Consider the following 20,605-nt stretch of genomic DNA (forward strand, 5'->3'; position numbering starts at 1 on the left):
AAAGATCAAAGTTGATCTTTGTCTGGGAAAATATCTGGGACATGACTACCTACTATAACCTGTTAGATATTTAATTTTCAAACCATCTTTTGTGGTTATCTTAGGTCTCTGGGTTTGCAAGACTGCCAAGCAGGCCTTCCCTGAGCTTGTCAGGTTAGCATGTGGCTTTTTTCTTTCACACTACCTACTATAACCTGTTAGATATTTAATTTTCAAACCATCTTTTGTGGTTATCTTAGGTGTCTGGGTTTGCAAGACTGCCACACAGGCCTTCCCTGAGCTTGTCAGGTTAGCATGTGGCTTTTTTCTTTCACAAACATTTCATTCACTTGCCTAGGCACAGTGTTTCCCAAACTTTTGACATATGTGTACCCTTTCTATAATTTTCGTAACGCTGAGTACCCCTCGTACTCATGAGAATGTAGAATTAGGCACAGCTAAGCACGGTGCAGTGCATATCCCCAACAAACTCTGGTGCAACGTGTACCTTCAACAAACTCTTTCCGTACCCCTGGGGGTATGCGTACCACACTTTGGGAAACACTGGAGGGGATAGGTGCACCATACAGATAGATGCATCAAGCAGAGAGATTGGGCCCATATGTTCTCAGTATGTTAAAGATAAGCAAAGAAACTATAGTCAGTTGTTCAGGGTGCTGGGATTGAGGTGACTCAATATCTACACTAAAGGATATTCTTTATTGAGAGTGTCTTCACCTTCACCCCAATCCACCCACAGCCCTTCTCATCACTGGCAAAATATAAGTCCTTCCAGGGACATCAGCATAGGAGAAGTAGGTGTTGTAGGTGGTCCCAGACAACAGGTTTCCCAGCCTGCCTCATGCTCAACTATCATGCACTTCCTAGGATATTCTTTATTGAGAGTGTCTTTACCTTCACCCCAATCCACCTAGAGCAGGACTCAGACCTAAAACTCTCCCCAAATTACACTCAAAAGAGAGACTTATTCAGGAGAGTGAAACGTTGATTATCACACCAAGACACTGCTCCCTTTTTCCCAGGTACCCTACATGTGGTTGGAAATAAGAAAGGGAACTTATACACCCCACCCTAATGACGAGCTCCCCTGATCTTTTACAGGGGAACAAGAGGATTTCAACCTGAAATAATTCTAAACCTAGCTCGGACAGTCCTACAATTGTAGGAGCTGGATTCACAGTTTCCAAAACACAGAATATGAGGGGTGTGTGTGTGTGTGTGTGTGTGTGTGTGTGTGTTTAAGTCTAGCTCTTGCAATTCTAAGATTCAGGTAAAGGGTTGGGGGGTAACATTTTCCAACCTATATTTTGTTTCCCAATGAAATCCAACTAGACCATTATTAAAGAGAACAAGAGAACTTTAATTTGATGATCGAGATATAAAGTATAAAGGACTAACTAGACATAATCAATGCCACCAATCATTAAGGCTAATGGCCATTTTGGGGAACCATCCACCTGGAGGGTCAAGAGGAGGATACACTTTTACAAATGCTCTTCCCATTGGGTCTTAGGACTTATTGGGTTTGACAGCTTTTGCGGGAGCTCAAGCCTCATAGGGCTTTTTGGTTGGTGGTATTGGTAGCCCATGCTTCAGTGGCAGGAAGCTGAGGTCATAATTGACCAGGTAGCCATCATTGTAGACATACAACTTGTGATCTAAGGAGCAGTAATTGATGCCCTGCAGCGTTTCCAGCATCTTATCCAGCAGGATGCTGAGATGGTGCTCCTTCCCAGTGGCAGTATCAAAAGCATAGAAGATCTCCTCTTGGCGGGTGCTCAGCGAGCGTAAGGCATAGAGCACCCCACAGGCCATGAAGGCCCCTGAGAGGGCTGGTTTGTACTGGCTGGTGCGCCAGGTTTCTTCCACATCGAGGGTGCTGGGATTGAGGCGACTCACAACCAGGTTGCCCTTACTCTCTTCTGTAGCATAGAGTACCCACAGCCCCTTCTCATCACTAGCAAAATCTATGTCCTTCCAGGGCACACCAGCATAGGAGAAGCGGTTGTTGTAGGTGGCGCCAGGCAATGGGCGCCGCAGAACCAGGCTGTTGGTAGAAAGGTCCACCTTGGCTATTTCACCTGTGCCATAGTAGTTAAAGTACATGGAGTTCTTGTACACAGTATTGCCACTGCCATCACCAAAGCCCATCTTCCGCTGCTCATAGTTCTTCAGCAGTACCAGGTCATCATAAGACTTGTACAGTCGGTAGTAATCAAAGTACCTAGGCCAACAACCATACCAGAATCGTCAGATGACAGGAAGAAGCAGGGTAACAAAATGGTATTGAAAATGATCAGGCTGGCATTCTAATTAATAGTGAGGGACTTTGGACTCAAGCAGAATTGATTTTTAATATTTCCCTTTTTACTTACAATATGCTATGAGAATGAATAACTGAAAAAAATAACAGTAATAATAACATCAACAGCAACAATGCCCAATAGGCACTGTACAGGCATTATCTCATTTAATTATAACAAAGTTACTTTTGAATAGGTTTTATTCCCACAGGCCAGGCAACTAGGTCTCAGGAAGGTTAAGTAATTGGTTTCAGGTTAATCAACTCAAAAATAAAATTTGTTTAAAAAATTTACCTTCTTGTCAGGAGTAAGATGGTGCAAATAATATAATTACTAGAGTATTCATCTCAAAGTAAGCAATCAACAAGTGATAGCTATTACTTTTTCTTCTTTATGGATAATCTCCTTTGCTTATAATTCTCTGCCTCCCACCTGCTCTTGAGACATAGGTGTGCTGTAATAGGACAGAGTTCTGAAGCTGGGTTCAGGAAGATTTATGCCCAGAAGGTCACATTGGAAAAGTCCTTTACATTATTCCTGACTTATCAGTATTGCCATCTCTTAAGATTGGCCAGTTAGTCCTGACTTACAGAGATTTTGAGACAATTTAACAAACAAAAGCATGTTCTGTCTACTGGAAAATACTTGTTGAAATTGTGAGCATTATTATCAGCAGAAAGCTTATCATTCTGAGATAAGCTTCAACTGGGATTCCTCAACCACTGGTTCAGCCCACGTTCAACCCTCCCTCCTATAACTGCCTTCTTAGGTGAGCCTATATCACATTTCCATATGTGCTGATTTTAAAGACCTTGTCTGTGAGTTGTGTCTGTCTTTCTTTCCAGGCTGCCAGTTTATTGAAGGGCTCATTCATCTACTCATTGATTCATTTAGCCATTCTTTCACAAATATTTATCTGCAACTATTATGTTGCCCACACTTTTCTATGTAATCTCATATGATACTCTCATATATTACTTATATTACTCTGATTTTATAGCTGATTTTATAGCTGACTGAGCGATTCTGAGATGTTAATTCACAAAGTCACTTATCCTAGCCCTAGCTGGTTTGGCTCAGTGGATAGAGCATCAACCTATAGACTAAAGGGTCCTAGGTTCAATACCAGTCAAGGGTACATGTCTGGGTTGCAGGTTTGATTCCCCAGTAGAGAGCATGCAGGAAGTAGCAAATCAATGATTTTTCTCTCATCATTGATGTTTCTACCTCTCCCTCTCAGTTCTTCTCTGAAATCAATAAAAATATATTTAAAAACAAAACAAAGTCATATATCCTAAGTGGTAGTACTGAGACTCAAACTTGGATATATTTGACTCCACATGTCAAGTTTGGTCAAGTTTATCCTCTGAACTTTTTCTGAGCAGAAGTTAGGATTATGAGGCCCAAATATAGAAGAGTTTGTTGTAGAAATATGATTAAGCTAGGAATAGAATAAGCTCTAGATTACCATGGGATTAAAAATTTCAGACAGTGAATTTGTGAAGGAAATTTAGGGCAGTCTGGTCCATCCTTAACCCATGAGAGGAGCACTAGGAAGTAACCTGTCAAGCCTAGACTACATAAGCCCGGGGGTATGTATGAAATAGAAGAATCTGTAATGAGACCACAAAGAGACCTGGTAGGATAGCAAAGGGAACATTTGGAATGAACATGGTAGAAGAAGAGAAATCATCTTGGACTCACCTGCCATCTGTACGCAGAGGAGCCACCCAGTAGAGGGAAGAGGATGAGTTAGGTGCTGAGTCTCGGCCCCAGGCTCCTGCCTTGTAAGAGAAGCCTCTCCAATTGAGCTGCACCACAATGGGTCTGCTGACTTTCTGGAGCCCTCCGTGGGCACAAGAACCTAGAAAAGAGAGCAGGCAATATATGAGATAAGTGTGAGGCACATGACCCAGAGAGAGCAGAGTATGAAAGTGTAATAACCATGTGTGCATTTGAGTGTATGTTCATGTATAAGCAGATGTAATTGTGCATGAATGGACTAGTGTGTATGTCTGATTATAGGTGTCTTTTCACATCTATGTATCCGGCTATGCCCTTGTGTAAGAGTGTAGCAATCTCGGTATACATCCCTTAGTGATACACCCACGACAAATAAAAGACTTACTTTATATCAAGATCTTTACTGTCCACCCCTCAGTACACCATAGTCAACCCTACATGCCCAACCCTGTCACTGGGGAAATTCAGTCTGGAGCCTCACCTGGGGGCAGGGGTTTGTCGGGGTTTCTGGAAGTCTCTTCTTGCTCCTTTTCCCTCTCACATTCATTTATACGGCTCTGAAGGACATCCACTTCCTGGCGGAGAGCTCGGAAGCTGCGCTGGTCAGAGTCAGCCAGAAGCTTGAGTGTGAGGCTGGCATTAGCCACCTGAGGAAATGAGATGCCAGAGATGTGGGTCACTGAGTGTTCTTAAGCTCCCACAGTTCTCAGCTTAGTCTCCCTCCCTCCCCCACCCCAGAATGAAGTGATTTTGGGACACTGTCAAATTCACAGTTATCTAGAGGCTAGAGAGGAGAGAGAGATTCTTAAATCTACCCACATACCTGGCTCTGGAGCTGATAGAGGATGTCCCCAGCTCTAAGCCTTCCCTTAGCTTTAAGCTGGGCCACCAACTCCTGTGCTCCCTCCAGCTCCAGGCGCAGCAGGTTGAAGGCTGGGGACTCATAGGAGACAGCAGGGGCAATAGGATTTCTGGCCTTCAGGGCGCCATTCACTTCTAGGATCTGGTTGTCATTGTCTTCAATGGTGCGTGCATACTCACTGACCTGGACATGGGAGGGAGGGGGATGGGATGGACAGGCAGTTCCCAAACCTCAACAGCTATGGCTCTTTCCATCTATTTACATGCCTGCCCAGTGCCTCACAGCCTACAAAATTCTCTCATATCCCTCACCTTATTTGCTTCTACTTATAATCCCTGAGGTGAGCATTACCATTATCCCTATTTCACAACTGAAATAATAACATCCTTTCACTGCAAGAAAAAATAAGTCTTTCCTCTACACTACACTGATTCTTTCTTTCCTTTCCTGTTTAGAGCCGCACACTCCCATGAATGCTTTAATGTGAGTGAATGAATGACCTGACTTATAGATTCCAGTCTGGCCTAGGAGCTCCACTAATGACCATTCAAAAAAGTACTGCCCACACCACACTGCTGATGTGACATTTCTTCTTACTCATCCTTACTTACAGCATCACTTCCAAGCTCACTAACGTGGCCCACACATCTCTCCACCAATTGCCCCTACATTAACTCTCCTTCCTCCTTTGCATTAGTCATCCCACTTCCAAGCCTTTTCCTGTTCTCTATCCTCTTCCCATCTCCCAGTGAATCCATACTCACTAATTCACCCATTAATGTAGGAAGCACTCCCTCTATAAGCCTCTATGTTACTACTCCTGGGATTCCCCAATTTTTCCTTTAAACTAAGGATTTGCCGCAAAGATGATGCTGTGCTTCTTTCAGCTCCTTCTTTACCACCAGTGCTCATCCTCATGCTATGTTCTGGAGAGGCTGCACCTGTGCTACCTCGTGTTCCAGCCACAGCCACAGCCCCAGCACTCACCCTGAACAGCTCCTGCTCATACTTGCTCAGGAGCTCTTCAGCTGCATCCTGTAGCTGTTCCAACTGTTTCAAGGGGATGATATTGTTGGGCAAGTAAACCACACAATAGCAGAGGCCATCTTTTTCTATGGAGCCTGGCACACGTCTTACCACCTGCAAAATGATAGTTACAGGTACATTAAGAATATATATTGGAACACAATGTACTTTTAGGCAAGATGTGGCAGGAGAAGAGGCTGACCCTGCTCTGGTGTGCCTAAGAAGTTGTTCTTGACCCTGCACAAGAGGTTGTTCTTAACTGTCTGGGCATTCTTCTGCCATCGGTTTGAGTGACTCTTTCCTTGACTTCTCATAACGGAAACCACAGTCTTCTCTAGCTCCTATTGCTACGGCCACCATCACCCTACCTCATATGCTGGCTTGATCTGCAATTCCCACAACTGGAAGCTGACCTTTCAGGATGTTCTGTGGGACAGAGAAAAGCAACTCTGAAGAGACCTATTAGGGGATCCGTTTAGGGGCTGCAGTTCTGGGCATTACCCCATTATAGAGATTTAGTAGATCCCCACAATTTTACTTTGTCTTAAAGAAGCAGGTTCAGAGAATTCCAAATTGTCAGATAAAAAATTATTAGCAGCACCATGGGGCACCAGAGACTAGATTGCTTTCACCATTCACAAGAATATGACCAGGTAGAACTTGTTGCCCACGTTTTATAATTTAAAACCCAGAGGTTCTGAGAATTCTAAAAAATAATATGCTAAGTCACATAATTAATAAGTGATCAGGTTGCATGTTGCCCCAAGGTCTCATGCTTATTCTACAACCTGTGTTGATGTACTAGGGAGCTGCAGAGCTCCCAGCTGAATTGGGGTGGGTGAGCAATGCAGGCCAAAAGGATGAGGGTGGTAGGCATTTGCTTTGCCTCAGCTAAACAAGTGAGGGGAAAGGTTCTAGAAATTAAAAAGACATAATATTGGGGTCTCTTCTCTTTTACCTATTATCTTATTTATAAACCTACTAATTCTAGAGCCAGATTGTTTGAATCTACAACTGGCTCTGTGACATTGTGTGAATTACTTTACTCTCTGTGTTCCAGTGCCCTTGTATGAAATGAGAAGATTCATGAAGAACAGTCGACAGCCCAGAATTCTATCCACTCACTTTCACCCTTGATTTACCCTCTCACCCTATGCTCGCCCAACCCCAGGGATCCAGAGCAGGCAGGGTACTCCATCCTTCTTCCATCCATCCCTGTCCACCTTCATTCTCTCCCAGAATCTGGGGTTCTTGAAAAGAATCTAAGCAATGAGGGAGGCCAGTCAAAAACACAGAATCATCTCCCTCCCTCCTTGTGATCCCTCCACCACCTGTACCTGAGACTGTCCTTGGATAACCAGGGGCAGCATCAATAGAGTAATCAGAAGAGTTGGAGCCGGTTGCATCTTGCATCAGCTGCCGGGTTGATTAAGACCTCTGAGTTTCCCCAGGCTTTTATCTCTGGTCCAAGTGAACAGATTTCGACATCTAAACAAACTGAGGTTGGGAGAGGGTGTGGAGAAGGTGTGGGAGTAAGGGGTGGGAGAGAAAGGTTGTGACAGACTGGTGCCGTCAAATAGGGGGTGAAAATGTTTCTCACTACGAACAGGGTCTTTCTCATCCATCCCCAGGCTGAGATCTGCCCTTGTCCTGCTTGGCCACCCTGTCCAAACAGATTAAGGGGAAACTGATACATTCGGGGCGGGGGGGGGGGGGGGGGGGGGGGCAGGCTTGGAATGGGTCCCTTTCAGGATGGATTATAGTATTTTCTTCAGTCTTGAGGGAGGAACTACTCTAGGAGGAAATGCAACTCTACCTGCTTCATCTTGAGGATAGAGCCATTAACTTAACCACGTGCCCTTGGATGAGGACCAAGCTATATATCTTGGGGGCTTGCTACACTGTACTGGTTGGTTGATTCTGTTATGTGTCCTGCCTCGAACCTAGAAATCTGTCTCCTCCATGGTTATAGGCTTTTAAACATTTCTATCTTACCCCACTATTTAAATGTAGTCCCTATCCAAGCTCCTGATGCCAGCAGCCAGCAGTTTCTGTCCTTCAAAAAAATTCCCTTCTGGTTCTAAATAGCCATAGGAGCCTGTTGAACTTTCAATCCCCTGGCCCCCCAGCTGGGCTTCCTACAGAAAAGGAAGAGTTTGGGCCCTTGAGTCCTGGATAAGAAGTCACAGATTCGTGTCCTTGATGCTGTTATGCCTCTTAAGTATTTCTCACACCTACTCAAATGCCAATGTGGATGTCAGACTTTCTGTCACCCCTTATTTTTCCATTGGGGAATGTGGTCTTTGTAGCTTCACTGTTCAAATCCTTTGTTACTTTCCAACTTCAGATATTAAGGGCATTCAGCATAAAGGCCCTTGCTTACTCATCCCATGCTTTAGGGTCCCTTGCCCAGCATGCAATACCTGGTAGGGAAAGGCATATGAAACCTACACTTCTTTTAGGGAAAGGGTCAGAGAGCTTAGGTGAATATATGACTCCAGGGAGACATGCCCTGTGCTTTGCTGGGAAATAATTAATGAGATATTATACCTAATCTTGCTTTACATATTTGCACCCTCTGATTTCCTGCCCAAGACTGGGGATTTATTCTCTAATTCCTCTGGCCTGGTATGGCTTTAAAATCTGGGGTCTGGAAGAACCACATAGATCAGGGAGGAAACAAATGAGTTGGAAACCTAAGCTGCATGAAATTGACTTCTATTCAGATTCCGTGTCTAGGTGGTTGCTACTAGAACTTAAGGGTAGAGGGTATGGGGGGAAGGATGGTGGGAAAACAGATTGAACATGAAACGTAAAAACTGGTGCTGGGGTCATCTTCCTATTATTTGGAACGTGAAACTAGCTAGTGGTACTAATTGGAAAAGCAGGAGAAGGCTCAGTGTCTGAGCTAAATGGGGAAGTATTTCAAGGAGGCAGCCATGGTATTATCCACTGCCTTGCCTTCCAGAACCAACAGCTCTCCCCTATTTAAGTATTAACTACCCATGTCAGAAACCAGATCAGTTTCTAGAGCTTTGCTCTATTTTATTCACATTTCCCCAGACCCTTCTGTCTTCATCCCTTCAGCAAACATGGAGTCCCTGCTTAGTGTCACACAATACTTTCTCCCATCTGCCCCTATCCTCTGACATCCTTCCCACTCCCACCCCCACCCAGCTTTGATGTACCATAACTCTGTGCACCTGAGTCATAGCCTGGCTGGTGTTGCTCGGTGGTTGAGTGTGACCTGTGAACCAGGAGGTCACAGTTCGATCCCCAGTCAGGGTATATGCCCAGGTTACAGGCTTGAACCCCTGTGTGGGCTATGCAAGAGGAAGTCAATCAATTATTCTCTCTCATCATTGATGTTTCTTTCTCTCTCTTTCTCCCTTTCTCTCTGGAATCAATAAAAAAAATTTTAAAAAATAATCTTAATTCCTCCATTTACCAGTATAGATATCCATGTCCTGACTCAACTTGGTGGCTCTTTTCATTCTGTCTTTTGTCCATGGGAAAACTATTGGATTATGCAGAACTCATCTTGGAAAGTTCTGATTACACTGAGAGTACAACAGAGCATCCAGTTTAGGCTGCAATAGAAGCAACTGGGTTCAGTTTAGATGCCACAGTAACAGTGCAATTGGTGGTCAGGTCAAAATGGTGGAGGCAGGAGGACCTTACTTATCTGAGTTTAAGTGGGTGAAAAGCAGCCTAGAAGAAGACTTTTTATGCTCCACCTAAAGACCACAGTTATGTCCTTGAACTTCATGAGATATAGCATCTGGTATTTTAACCTGGTCCTGGGCACTGAGGAACCTGGGGAAGGTGAACAGAGAATAAGGTCTCTGACCCTGGGTGATGCTATCAAGCTTCTGTGTGTGCTCTAGCTTTCTCTGTGGCACTGCTTCTGGGCCTTCTCTCACATCCCCACACTTCAACTCTTTGCAGAGTAGGGTCAGATAATAAGCCAGGCTAGACTTTTCTACATGGGAGTCTTGTTGGTTTAGAAACCAGAGCTTCCTTCTAAAGGATGAGGCTTCACCAAGTCATGGGGCCACTCTCACAATGGGATCCCTTGTGGGCTCCTTGAGAACATTCTGTCAGGACCACAGGACTGGCCCAGCCTTTACAAAAGAAGGAGGATATGTCAAATCCCTGAGAGCCTGAGAACGTCTCTCCCAAAACCACAGGGCAAGCACAATGTACACAGGCAGGGGCCTGGTAAGAAAGTTCTGTACTCAGGATGAGGGCCTTTTAGCACAGTTCCTCTTGGCAAAATTCCAGGAACAACTCCCCGTTTCCACCATGTTCTCAGCCCCCACCTCTGCTCTTTCCATTTCCTCCCATAGGCTAAATGACAGGGAGGAGAAAGAATCCAGGACCCATTTCCCACCTTCCAGCCTTAGCCTCTGTTCTATGTTTGATTCTCTATAGGCGCAGCTGCACCCTTCTCATCGTCCACCTGCCTGCTTTGCTCTCCTTGCCCGCCCAGTCCTTCACCTCATCTCCAAGGTCAACATGGCCCAGCTTCTTCTGTATGTCAGGAGTTCAGCAGAGGACACATTGAGGGAGAAGTAAGGTGGGCTCTCTGGTCTCCCTGAGCTCCCAGGCACAGGACTGTCTCTGAGCTGTGTCTGGAGTCCTGAAGCTTCTCTGCGGTGCTGGTGTACTTCAAGGGTGTCACACTATCGTGTGCCCATGTCTATTGTCTATGATCAGGAAACTGATGTACAGAACAGATAGAGTCACATAGGAATGGGACCAGGAACAAGAGCTCCTGGATCCAAGCCCAGGACTAGTTCCTCTCCTGGAATTTTTGCCTAACTCCTAAATCAACAACAATTTTCTTCTTGACAGGAGAAGCTGCCTTTATAGCTTACACCGATTTGGCAGCTCTATTTGGCCTTGAGTTTCCACTCCCACTCTGAGGGAGCCCTCATTCTAGATTCCATTCACACTCCTTCTTCCTGACATGAGCTTTTGGGGCCACTGGTAGTATACAGAACTGCATGAACCAGTCATAGACGGGGACTTGTCTCCCACCATCTGCTACCTCCTTTCCCTGGAGTTACAAGCCAGAGTTCATCACCTCCCTCTTCTTTTTTCATTGATCCTTCTCAGGGGACCGGTCTCTGGCTCCTCAGAGACATTCTACTCAGAATGGCTCACATATTGTATCCTGCCTAAGGGACCTGAGGGAGAAGGTGTTTCCTTGAGGAAAGAGTAGAATATCAAAGGACATGTTAAATGCACCAGGAAGCATTATGGAAGGGGGAAAAAAAAGGTCAAGAAATAAACTCAGCCAGGCCAGTGTGGCTCAGTGGTTTAATATCAGCGTATGAACCAGGCTGTCACAATTTGATTCCCAGTCAGGGCACATGGCAAAATTCCACGATCAGCTCCCTGTTTCCCCATGTTCACAGCTCCCACTTCTGGCCCTGGGTGATGTTCAATGATTCTCTTTCATCATTGATGTTTCTATCTCTCTCTCCCTCTCCTTTCCTCTCTGAAATCAATAAAAGTATTTTTTAAACAAAAATGAACTCAGCAATATGGATTTGTTATATTATTTAGAATAAAATAGATTAATCATTTTAAACTTTAATTTAAACAGAATATGTGGCCGAAACCGGTTTGGCTCAGTGGATAGAGTGTCAGCCTGTGGACTGAAGGGTCCCGGGTTCGATTCCAGTCAAGGGCATGTACCTTGGTTGCTGGCCCATCCCCAGTAGAGGGTGTGCAAGAGGCAGCTGGTCGATGTTTCTCTCTCATCGATGTTTCTAACTCTCTATCCCTCTTCCTTCCTCTCTGTAAAAAAATCAATAAAATATATATTTTTTAAAATAAAAATAATAAAAAATAAATAAATAAATAAATAAAATAAACAGAATATGTGGTTCCCACCTTGATTTTGGAGGAGGAAGAAGATGTGAGAGGGAAACGTAGTTCAAGGTTATATTTTTCTTGTTTCTGTTTATTCTCACTTAAGCACAGGGGTTAAGATCCAGAGCAGGCTCTGAAGACTGATTATCAAGGTTGAAATCCTATTTCTGCTACACATAAATTGTGTGACTTTGGACAAGATACTCAGTTTCTCTATGCCTCAAATTCCTTATCTCTAAATTCAGGATAATAATAAATATGCCTACTTTATAGGAATATTATAAGGATAAATAAAATAAAGTATGTAAAGCATGAGAAGAACTCATCTAAAGGTTTTTCTCTACATATTTACAGAGATATGCATATCTATATTTTTTAACCAATGGTTGCCTTCTGCAGAAAAAATGAGTTAATGTGATTGTACTGTGAATCTTCACTCACTCTTGTGTATATCCTCCAAAATTAAGAGTTGGAAATAAAATAGTAAAAAGCATAAATAAATAAATAAATAAATAGCCAATGTGAATATACAGTCATATCACATTCTTAAATTAAATACTATTAGAATATTATTTTTATATCCATCTGTCTGCCTCTTATGCCTATATTACAACTAGTTTGCAACAAGAAGTAGAGAATGTGTCATTAATTATTAGCTTTCAAGTGCCAACAATTGCATCAAGCCATACAATTTACAGACCTTATCTACTGATATTTTGGTCAGTTCCCTACATCCACTAAAGACTAGTTTTTGAGCTCCCATGTTTCTCACTGACCAACCCATACAATCCCCTGAACAATCCCATCATCACTAGAGATGGTTTCCACATCAGCTTGGACTTGCAGATCTTTGAAACACTTGGTTTCTCACCCAGTCTCAGGCAAATTCCCTCTGGTGACAGGTTCTGTTCCCCCTATTCTTGGAGCTCAGTTGTTGTGCTATTCTAGATAATCACAGAAATGAACTCCTCCTGTAAGCTTTCCTTGACTCCAAGAAGTGGTTGATTAGGCTTCAATTGTGCTTCCTTAATATTCTACCCCAGTCACTGCAAACATAAAATAATCTGAATAAATCTACATATGAATTTATTTGTTTAGCCCCTCCTGGGACTAAACTATAAACCTCTTTATTGTTCCCAGTATGTGTATTCGCTTTAAATCTCTACATCCATGTGTGTGTTTTCTTTTATATAAAAGGTGCTTTGTGAATGCTCCTAGACTAAAATTATGACATAAATTATTTATAAATTTATTTTAGTAATATAAGCTCAAAAAATGGCAGATACAAGTCATTAAAAAACTACAACTGCCTTTTTTCTTCTAAGGCAAGTGTTATTAATATGTTTTGTTACTCACTTTAAATACCCCTACATTATTCTTCTGAACACAATAACTCTGTCTAATTGTCATTAGCATATGACATTAAGAATCTATGCAATAACAGGTCTAGGTACAAACTACAAGTATCTGGCCAAGATGGGGCAAATGAGTTGTCAGAGTGAATGTGGCTAAAGATCTAAAGAATGGTTAGATGTAGAAAATCTAGAACAGTATGAGGAACATTTCATGATACCTATTTTTTATAGAGTTAGTTCTAAATTCTTGGGATGGGGAGATAAGTCAATTCTCTTATTGATAGGGTATATCTTACTAGCTTATATCTAATATAAGAGATGTGGATTCACAACAAGGAAAAGATATAAGATGAGGCAATTTTTGTGTGAGAACATTACCTGCTGAATGTTGTATAATTATTCCTTTTGAATCTGAACCAAAACATGTAATTTCATTCATGATCTAACAATGGGAAAGAATATTTGCAACCAGTCACACCAGAAAGAGTCATTGGAAGCTATGGTAGTAAACTTAAACTTGAAGGAAGAGCATAAATAATACAGGGGAGGGAGAACTTTATTTTATTTTATTAGTTTTTTCAATTACATTTGGCACTCAATATTAATTTTAGATGTACAGCATAGTGAGTAGATGTATACAACTTACACTGGTCACCTTGATCAGTCTAGTGGATACCATACATAGTTATTGCAATATTATTGACTTACTCCCTATGTTGTGGAGTAGGAGAGTTTAAATAATAATGGCTCAGATATACTAGCAAATGTGATGTGTCCTAGATGAGAATGACAGTTGTAATTAGTAAATATACTAACATAACAACTAACATTGGAATCGCATTTTCAAATCTGCAAAGCATATTCATCTACAGTGGTGTGTTTTTTAACCTAGTACTAACTCCCTGAGGTAGGAAAGCAGGTAATGAAATTTAGAAGGAAGATCATATATAAAAACTGAGATATAGTTACAAGCCAAGAGTCCACAAAACCAGAGAAATAAATAAACTCTCCTGGGAAGGGTAGAAAAATAATAACGAATAACTGGGCCAAAGACAGGGGTTGGAGAAGGAAGTGGAGACAGTGCAAGACACAATCCCTTCCTTTGTTGTTTTTCTAGGTATAAGCTTTGATGGAAGTCATTGGTGCATGTCAGTGAATAATCATGGGTTTGAGTTTCTACCAGAATGAAAGATGTATGTACTTTTAAATTATCTTGGTCCAGACTCTATTTATTTATTATGCCATCAGTAAACTTTAAAAATATCAGCTGTTGGCCAATTCACATTCTCAGCAAAATGAAAATTACCACAAGAGAATAAGAGATAATCTCTTTGGATATTTGTGAGTATTTTTAGCAAGTTGGCACAGAAGGCAGAATCCTTGGTTAGACAAATGTGGCTTAATTTAAGACGACTAGAGCTCACAAAAACAGTAAAAAGACAGGCTCGGGTATTTTTTTTCCTTCCTGTATACACAGGAAGTGAGTGGGGCAGCATTCAATGGGAAGGAATATCACTGCACTAGGGGGTAAGAGATTCTATTCTGTCTAATTCCACATGTAAGACTTCTTACCGTGTGCCTAGAAAAGCCATTATTAATTCTGTGTTCTTCAGTTTCCTCTTCCAAGAATGAGATTTGGCTAATTCCATTCCCACAAGATGTGGCCCTGTTCCTCCTCACCCCTCATCTCATATTCCCATCTCACACTGCTCCAGACACATCAGCCTCTTCTGTCCTTCATGTCACCTGTTTCCAGCCCAGGGCCTCTGCATTCGCTAGTCTCACTGTCATTCTTATTCTCATCCAGATTTATTCACCACATATTCTGAATCCTTAGAATAATGTTTGGAATATAGTATCTGCTCAATAATTACATATATTTTTATATACCTTTTTTATCACAGCATATAGTATTTGCTCACTTCTAATGCTTGTGACATTTATATGCATCTGACCATGAATGTTATTTTATTATAGTCTAGCCCTCTTCATCCCCTTTCTCACTGCAGAAGTGTGTCTTCTAATTGATTTTCTCTTGCAATCTAGAAAATACATTCTATACATAAGAGCTCCACTAGTCCTCTGGACAATGAAGTGCATTTTTAACCTCAGTGTTCAAATGAACTTTCTGGAAGTCTCATCTATGTATAATGAGGAAGGAGGCCATGGTTTTTTAAGCACCCACAATGATACATCCAGTGCTTTGCCTCGCTCTTCAACTATTTTATATCCTACTGGGGAGCTCATTTTCTCAATGTGTCTTGGAGCCTAGAAACTACTCTACTCTTCCAGCACCAGTGTCAATAGCCCTGGCATTGATAAATATACCACTTTTCTCATTTCTATTATAAGACTACTGATAGAAATCACAGTTTATAGCATAGTTTTACTAAAAACGTTTTGTGTACAGGGATGGGACATTTAAAGTCATTCACAATGAAGCATAACATGGAAACTAATTAGAATAAAATATTATTATAAATGTTCTATGTCCATCCACTAACCCCTAAATAAGAATTTTTGATTGATATTTTTACTTTTAGTCTCTGTTCTTCTGTGTCTCTATCTCACTTAACACATTTTCTTTCTCCAAAAGTCTGAGTCTCAATTTTCAATTTTTTTTTTCATTTGGAATAACTCAGCTCTCTATTTTCATCTCCTTTTTCTTGATCAAACACAGTAAAATTTCCATGAGCAAACAACTCATCAGGTACTTTTTCTACATAGAATCATCTCTCTTATAGAGGTCAGACCATTTTTCCTGGTATGCAAAAGTGCCTGCAGGCAGTTCTGACTTGCAATAGTGTTTGCTTTTATTAGTTTTGGTATATTAATACACTATACACTTACCCTAGCTTTTCCATTGTGCATTATTCTATACCTTTGGTAGAAAATAAAAGAATGACCTTATCTCTGATCTGTTTGGTCTTGACTCCATACACAATGGGGTTGAGTGCAGGTGGAATAACTATATAGAGGTTGGCAAACATGATGTGGAAAGTCAGTGAAACATTATGCCCAAATCGATGAGCCAGGATGGAGAAAAAGGCAGGTGTATAAAACATGAGAATGACACAGACATGGGAACCACAAGTGCCAAGGGCCTTCTGCCGGGCATCTCTGGAAGGGAGGCGAAAAACAGCACGGAGAATAAGAGCGTAAGAAACAGCAATGAGAATCACATCTGAGATGACTGTCATGATGGGAACACAGAAGCCATACCAGATGTTGATGGAGATATCAGCACAGGCAAGCCGGGCAACACCTATGTGTTCACAGTATGTGTGTGGTATGATGCGTGTCCGACAGAAAGGCAGGCGTGTGAGCAAGAATACAACTGGCAAGATGATACAGAAGCTTCAAAAAGAGATGCTCACAGAAATCTTGATGATCATTTTTGGGGTCAAGATAGTGGTGTATCTTAAGGGAGAACAGATGGCCACATAGCGATCAAATGCCATAGTCATCAGGATGGCTGAATCCAGGACGAAGCTATAGTGGTGGAAGAACATTTGTGTCAGGCACCCTGGGAATGTAATTTCTCGAGCCCCAAGCCAAAAGATGCTGAGTGTTTTAGGAACACCAGATGTGGACAAGATGAGGTCAGTCATAGCCAGCATGGAAAGAAAGAAGAACATGGGTTGGTGAAGGCCACGCTCCACTGCGATGAGGTAGAGAAGGATGCAGTTCCCCACCACAGCCACGATATAGATGATACAGAAAGGAATCCCAATCCACACGTGGGATTGCTCCAGGCCTGGAATCCCCACCAGGATGAAGGGTCCTGGGTTGTAACTGCTCAGGTTGAAAGTGATCATAGCAGATCAAAATGGCCCAGATCCTGAGGACAGAGGGTGATAGAAGATAGTTAAGGGTCACTTGGTTCACTCTCACCTCCAACCATTCATCATTATCGATTCCTAAGGATAAACTGATCATATAATTTATCATCCAAAATAGGAGTTTTCAAAGTGAATAAAGATTGATATCATAATAATGGCAGGTAACATGCATAAACCACTATTATCTTTGAAGCATTTGCAATGTATGATTGTTAATCTACTTAAAGAGAATATCTTCTCTTTTTTTTCTGCTGATTTAAACAACTTTTCCCAGGTAACCTTCCAAACTGGCTACAACCACTCTTTTCATTATACAGTATATTCCTAATACAAATTAACAAACTATAGAATATTCTTTTTCATAGGTTGGTGGATTATAGATAGCATGACTTTATGGACATTATTGGTTAAGATCTGCTTTTTCTGTCATTGTGGAATATCAATCTCTGCCTCTGGGCAATTACTCATAACTACCCTGTGAGTGTGACTTTCAGGTTTGTAAGGTCAACAACACCTTATTGCCATTCAAAAACCTAAGTTTTAAAAAATACTAGCTGAGTTCCAACAGTATGCTTGACAATCAGGTGTGTTTTGTTTTGTTTTTTCAGTAGTTTAAAAATCATTTATTTAGAATGTGGCATTTTTAAACAAAACAAAATAAAAATAGTCATTCTCAAAAACAAATCTCTTTATAAAGTTAATAAATTGGTGAGTATCCGTGTTCTCCAATTTAGCTTCGTGTTGGCTCTCTTGTCCATTTGGGTTCCCAGGCTCATCTAGTGTCAACAGCAAAGATCTGATTGGGATATTGAAACCTCTCTTCTGTGCTCCTTATGTATTCCAACAACATATGGCATCAGCCCCTAAAGTTATATACTTTGAATCACAGCTCTTCCAGCTTGTCTGAGGTCATCCTTCTTTTATACACATGTAAAGAAAAGTTTTTTCTAGCTTTTATATTTTTATGCACTCAGACACAACAGATGTTTATACAGTCATTCAAAAGTACTTACAAACATCCATGGGCACACATTAAGAAAGTTCATCTGAAGCTTCTCATTCTACAACAAATTCACAATGTAGAGCAATCTACAAACAGTTTGGTTTTTGCAATAAGTCAATGACATTAAAAAGAGTTGGGGCTTAAATGAGGAAAATGCAATTCCTGACTGGATTCTGATTAAATAAGCTAGGTATAAAAGAAAAATAGTGTATAATTGGGTAAATTTAAATATGAAGTAGGTATTAGATGATATGAAGTAATTAGTATTACTTTTGTTAAATGTGATTATAATATTATGATATATACACACATACACAAGTTCCCACAGAATCTTAATAAAATATTGGCAAAGAGTATATGCTCTGGAGCCAGAAAAGTAGGCACATAATTGACTAGTTTTGTGCATTTGGAACTTGGGCAAGCTTACTTGAACTATATGATCCTTGGGTTCATCATTTTCAAAAAGGGCCCAATATCTTTAATTTTTGCTGTTATTATTAAGATAAAATAAGACACTCTTAAAATCACATTTTAGTGTAGTGCCTGGCACAAAATAAGCATATAATTTTTACTTATATTTATTAGATTATATTTTATATCATTAGCATTATTACTAAAAGTCAAACCATGGAGTGAAAAGGAGAATCAAAAGAGACAGATACATAAAAACTAAGGGCACCTTTGAGCACACAAAAAACCCACAGACTTAGTTCCACTCTTTTTCTTTTTCTTTTTTAATTAGGAGTCATCTTTATTACGTGCCCGTTCAGAGCAGAATATCTCTGTCAAATTCTGAACAAACAAAAGAAGAAGCATTCTCTTTTTATATCTTTTCAGTTCTTTGGGTATGTTATTTTTTAAAAATATATATTTTATTGATTTTTTACAGAAATGAAGGAATAGAGATAGAGAGTTAGAAACATCCATGACAGAGAAACATTGATCAGCTGCCTTAGTTCCACTATTAAGTTAGGGCTACAGGTCCTTGTCAGATATTTGATAAAAAATATCACTTACAATGACCATTCTTAACTCAACTATATAATTGTCCACTTATTCTAATCTTTGAGTCCCATTGATGAAGCAAATACAAGTCCCATTGGAGAGATTGACCTGGGCTTATAGTTGGGAGTTGCTCAAGAAAGGAAGGTATAGTACTTAGTTCCTGGCTCCTGGAAAATGAAACACAGAGTTTTTCATTCCCTCCCCATTTCTCTCCTAATCTGAATCCAAACCACATCCCTTGGAACAGCCAGGACTCACCTAATCTTCAATAGAGCCAAATAGAGAGAAGAAAGATTGTTCTAAGCAGCACACAGAGGATCTACAAGAGGGGCAGAGCCACCAAACAAAGAAATAACTGAAGGGGAGAAGAAGGGACTGATGGGCAGGTGATTCCCTGCTCATTTATTTTTTTCTGATAACTGCTCAATGTGGGGAAGAGGTAGATATAAGGACCTGAGGGACCCTGACTCTCAAGGGAAGAGTATAAAGAAGCTTATTTTAACCCTGCCCATGATTGTGCATTAACATTGCATCAGGGTACATTTTTGTTTTTGTATTTGTATGTGAGATGATGTGCCAGTGGGTGTGTAGTTGGGTGTGTATGCATGCCTATCACATCACTACGTTTTGAGCCCATGCTCTTAATTACTAGATAAAAGATTTTGGACAAGTTTTCTATAAAAAGTAGAGGCCTGGCCGAAACCGGTTTGGCTCAATGGATAGAGCGTCGGCTTGGGGACTGAAAGGTCCCGGGTTCGATTCCGGTCGAGGGCATGTACCTTCGTTGCGGGCATATCCCCAGTAGGGGGTGTGCAAGAGGCAGCTGATCAATGACTCTCTCTCATAGATGTTTCTAACTATCTCTCTCCCTTCCTCTCTGTACAAAATCAATAAAATATATTTAAAAAAAAAAAAAAAAAAAAAAAGTAGAGGCCAGGTGCATGAAAATTCATGGACTGGAGGGGGAGGTTTCTCAGCCCGGCCTGCTGCCTCTTACAATCCAGGAGCCCTCAGGGGCAGGAGGCAACCTGGTGATCAGGGGAAAGCAACACACCATCACATCTCCGCTGCTACCACTGCCAGCAGCACAAGCCTTGACCAGCTGTAGAAATCTGAGCCTCGGGCGGCCCTAGGCAGCTGGACAGCCACCATTTTGGGTTTGCCTGTGCCTCAGGCCAGCCCTGCGTGACTGGAGGCCTGAGGAGATTGGAGGACATCATAGGCAGGCATGCTGCAAGGCCTTGCCACGTGTCTGCCACCCTGGAAGGACTGAGGGGACTGGGCACCACCATCTTGTGGCTATGGGTGCTGCCATCTTTAAGGGTGGGGCTGTTAATTAGCATACTCCCTCCATATTGTCTGTGAGCACCACCATCTTTGAGGACAGGGAAGTCAATTAGCATATTCCCTCCTTATTGGCTGTGGGTGCTGCCATCTTTGCAACAGCATGAGGGTCAATTAGCATATTCCCTCTTTATTAGATAGGATGTGATCATCTAATGCCTCCCTATCAAGGTTATATAAGGATTGACTAATTAAATAGGATAGAACATGTAATTTGTGAAAATTATTAGCAGTGAACC

At 41.5% G+C, this 20,605-nt stretch overlaps 2 protein-coding genes across 2 annotated transcripts; both read right to left on the reverse strand.

Moving 5' to 3' along the window:
- Positions 1–1,419: 1,419 nt before the first annotated feature.
- LOC311627685 (olfactomedin-4-like) lies at positions 1,420–7,406 on the reverse strand. Its single transcript, XM_084894230.1, has 6 exons — positions 7,272–7,406; positions 5,896–6,048; positions 4,870–5,091; positions 4,528–4,693; positions 4,008–4,167; positions 1,420–2,224 (listed from the first exon to the last, which is right to left on the reverse strand). Exons 1-6 carry the CDS (start codon positions 7,338–7,340, stop codon positions 1,546–1,548), a joined length of 1,449 nt encoding a protein of 482 aa, XP_084750356.1. The 5' UTR covers positions 7,341–7,406; the 3' UTR covers positions 1,420–1,545.
- A 7,674-nt stretch (positions 7,407–15,080) lies between these two features.
- On the reverse strand, positions 15,081–17,532 carry LOC311627736 (olfactory receptor 52H1-like). The gene is given in 2 exon segments (XM_084894296.1): positions 15,081–16,531; positions 16,535–17,532. Coding segments are annotated over 2 exon segments (945 nt in total). The 5' UTR covers positions 16,991–17,532; the 3' UTR covers positions 15,081–16,042.
- Between the last annotated feature and the right edge of the window lie 3,073 nt (positions 17,533–20,605).

The sequence above is a fragment of the Pipistrellus hanaki genome (assembly GCF_964339955.1).
Source record: "Pipistrellus hanaki genome assembly, chromosome: 9".
NCBI classification, from domain to species: domain Eukaryota; kingdom Metazoa; phylum Chordata; class Mammalia; order Chiroptera; family Vespertilionidae; genus Pipistrellus; species Pipistrellus hanaki.

What these genes read in the sequence shown, in the direction of transcription:
- LOC311627685 (XM_084894230.1), bottom strand. Translation starts at nt 7,340, where the DNA reads ATGCAACCGGCTCCAACTCTTCTGATTACTCTATTGATGCTGCCCCTG. An exon ending in ATGAGCAGGAGCTGTTCAGG is followed by an intron (nt 5,092 to 5,895) that starts GTGAGTGCTGGG and finishes TCCCATGTCCAG; the next exon opens with GTCAGTGAGTATGCACGCAC. An exon ending in CCTCTGCGTACAGATGGCAG is followed by an intron (nt 2,225 to 4,007) that starts GTGAGTCCAAGA and finishes TTGTTGGCCTAG; the next exon opens with GTACTTTGATTACTACCGAC.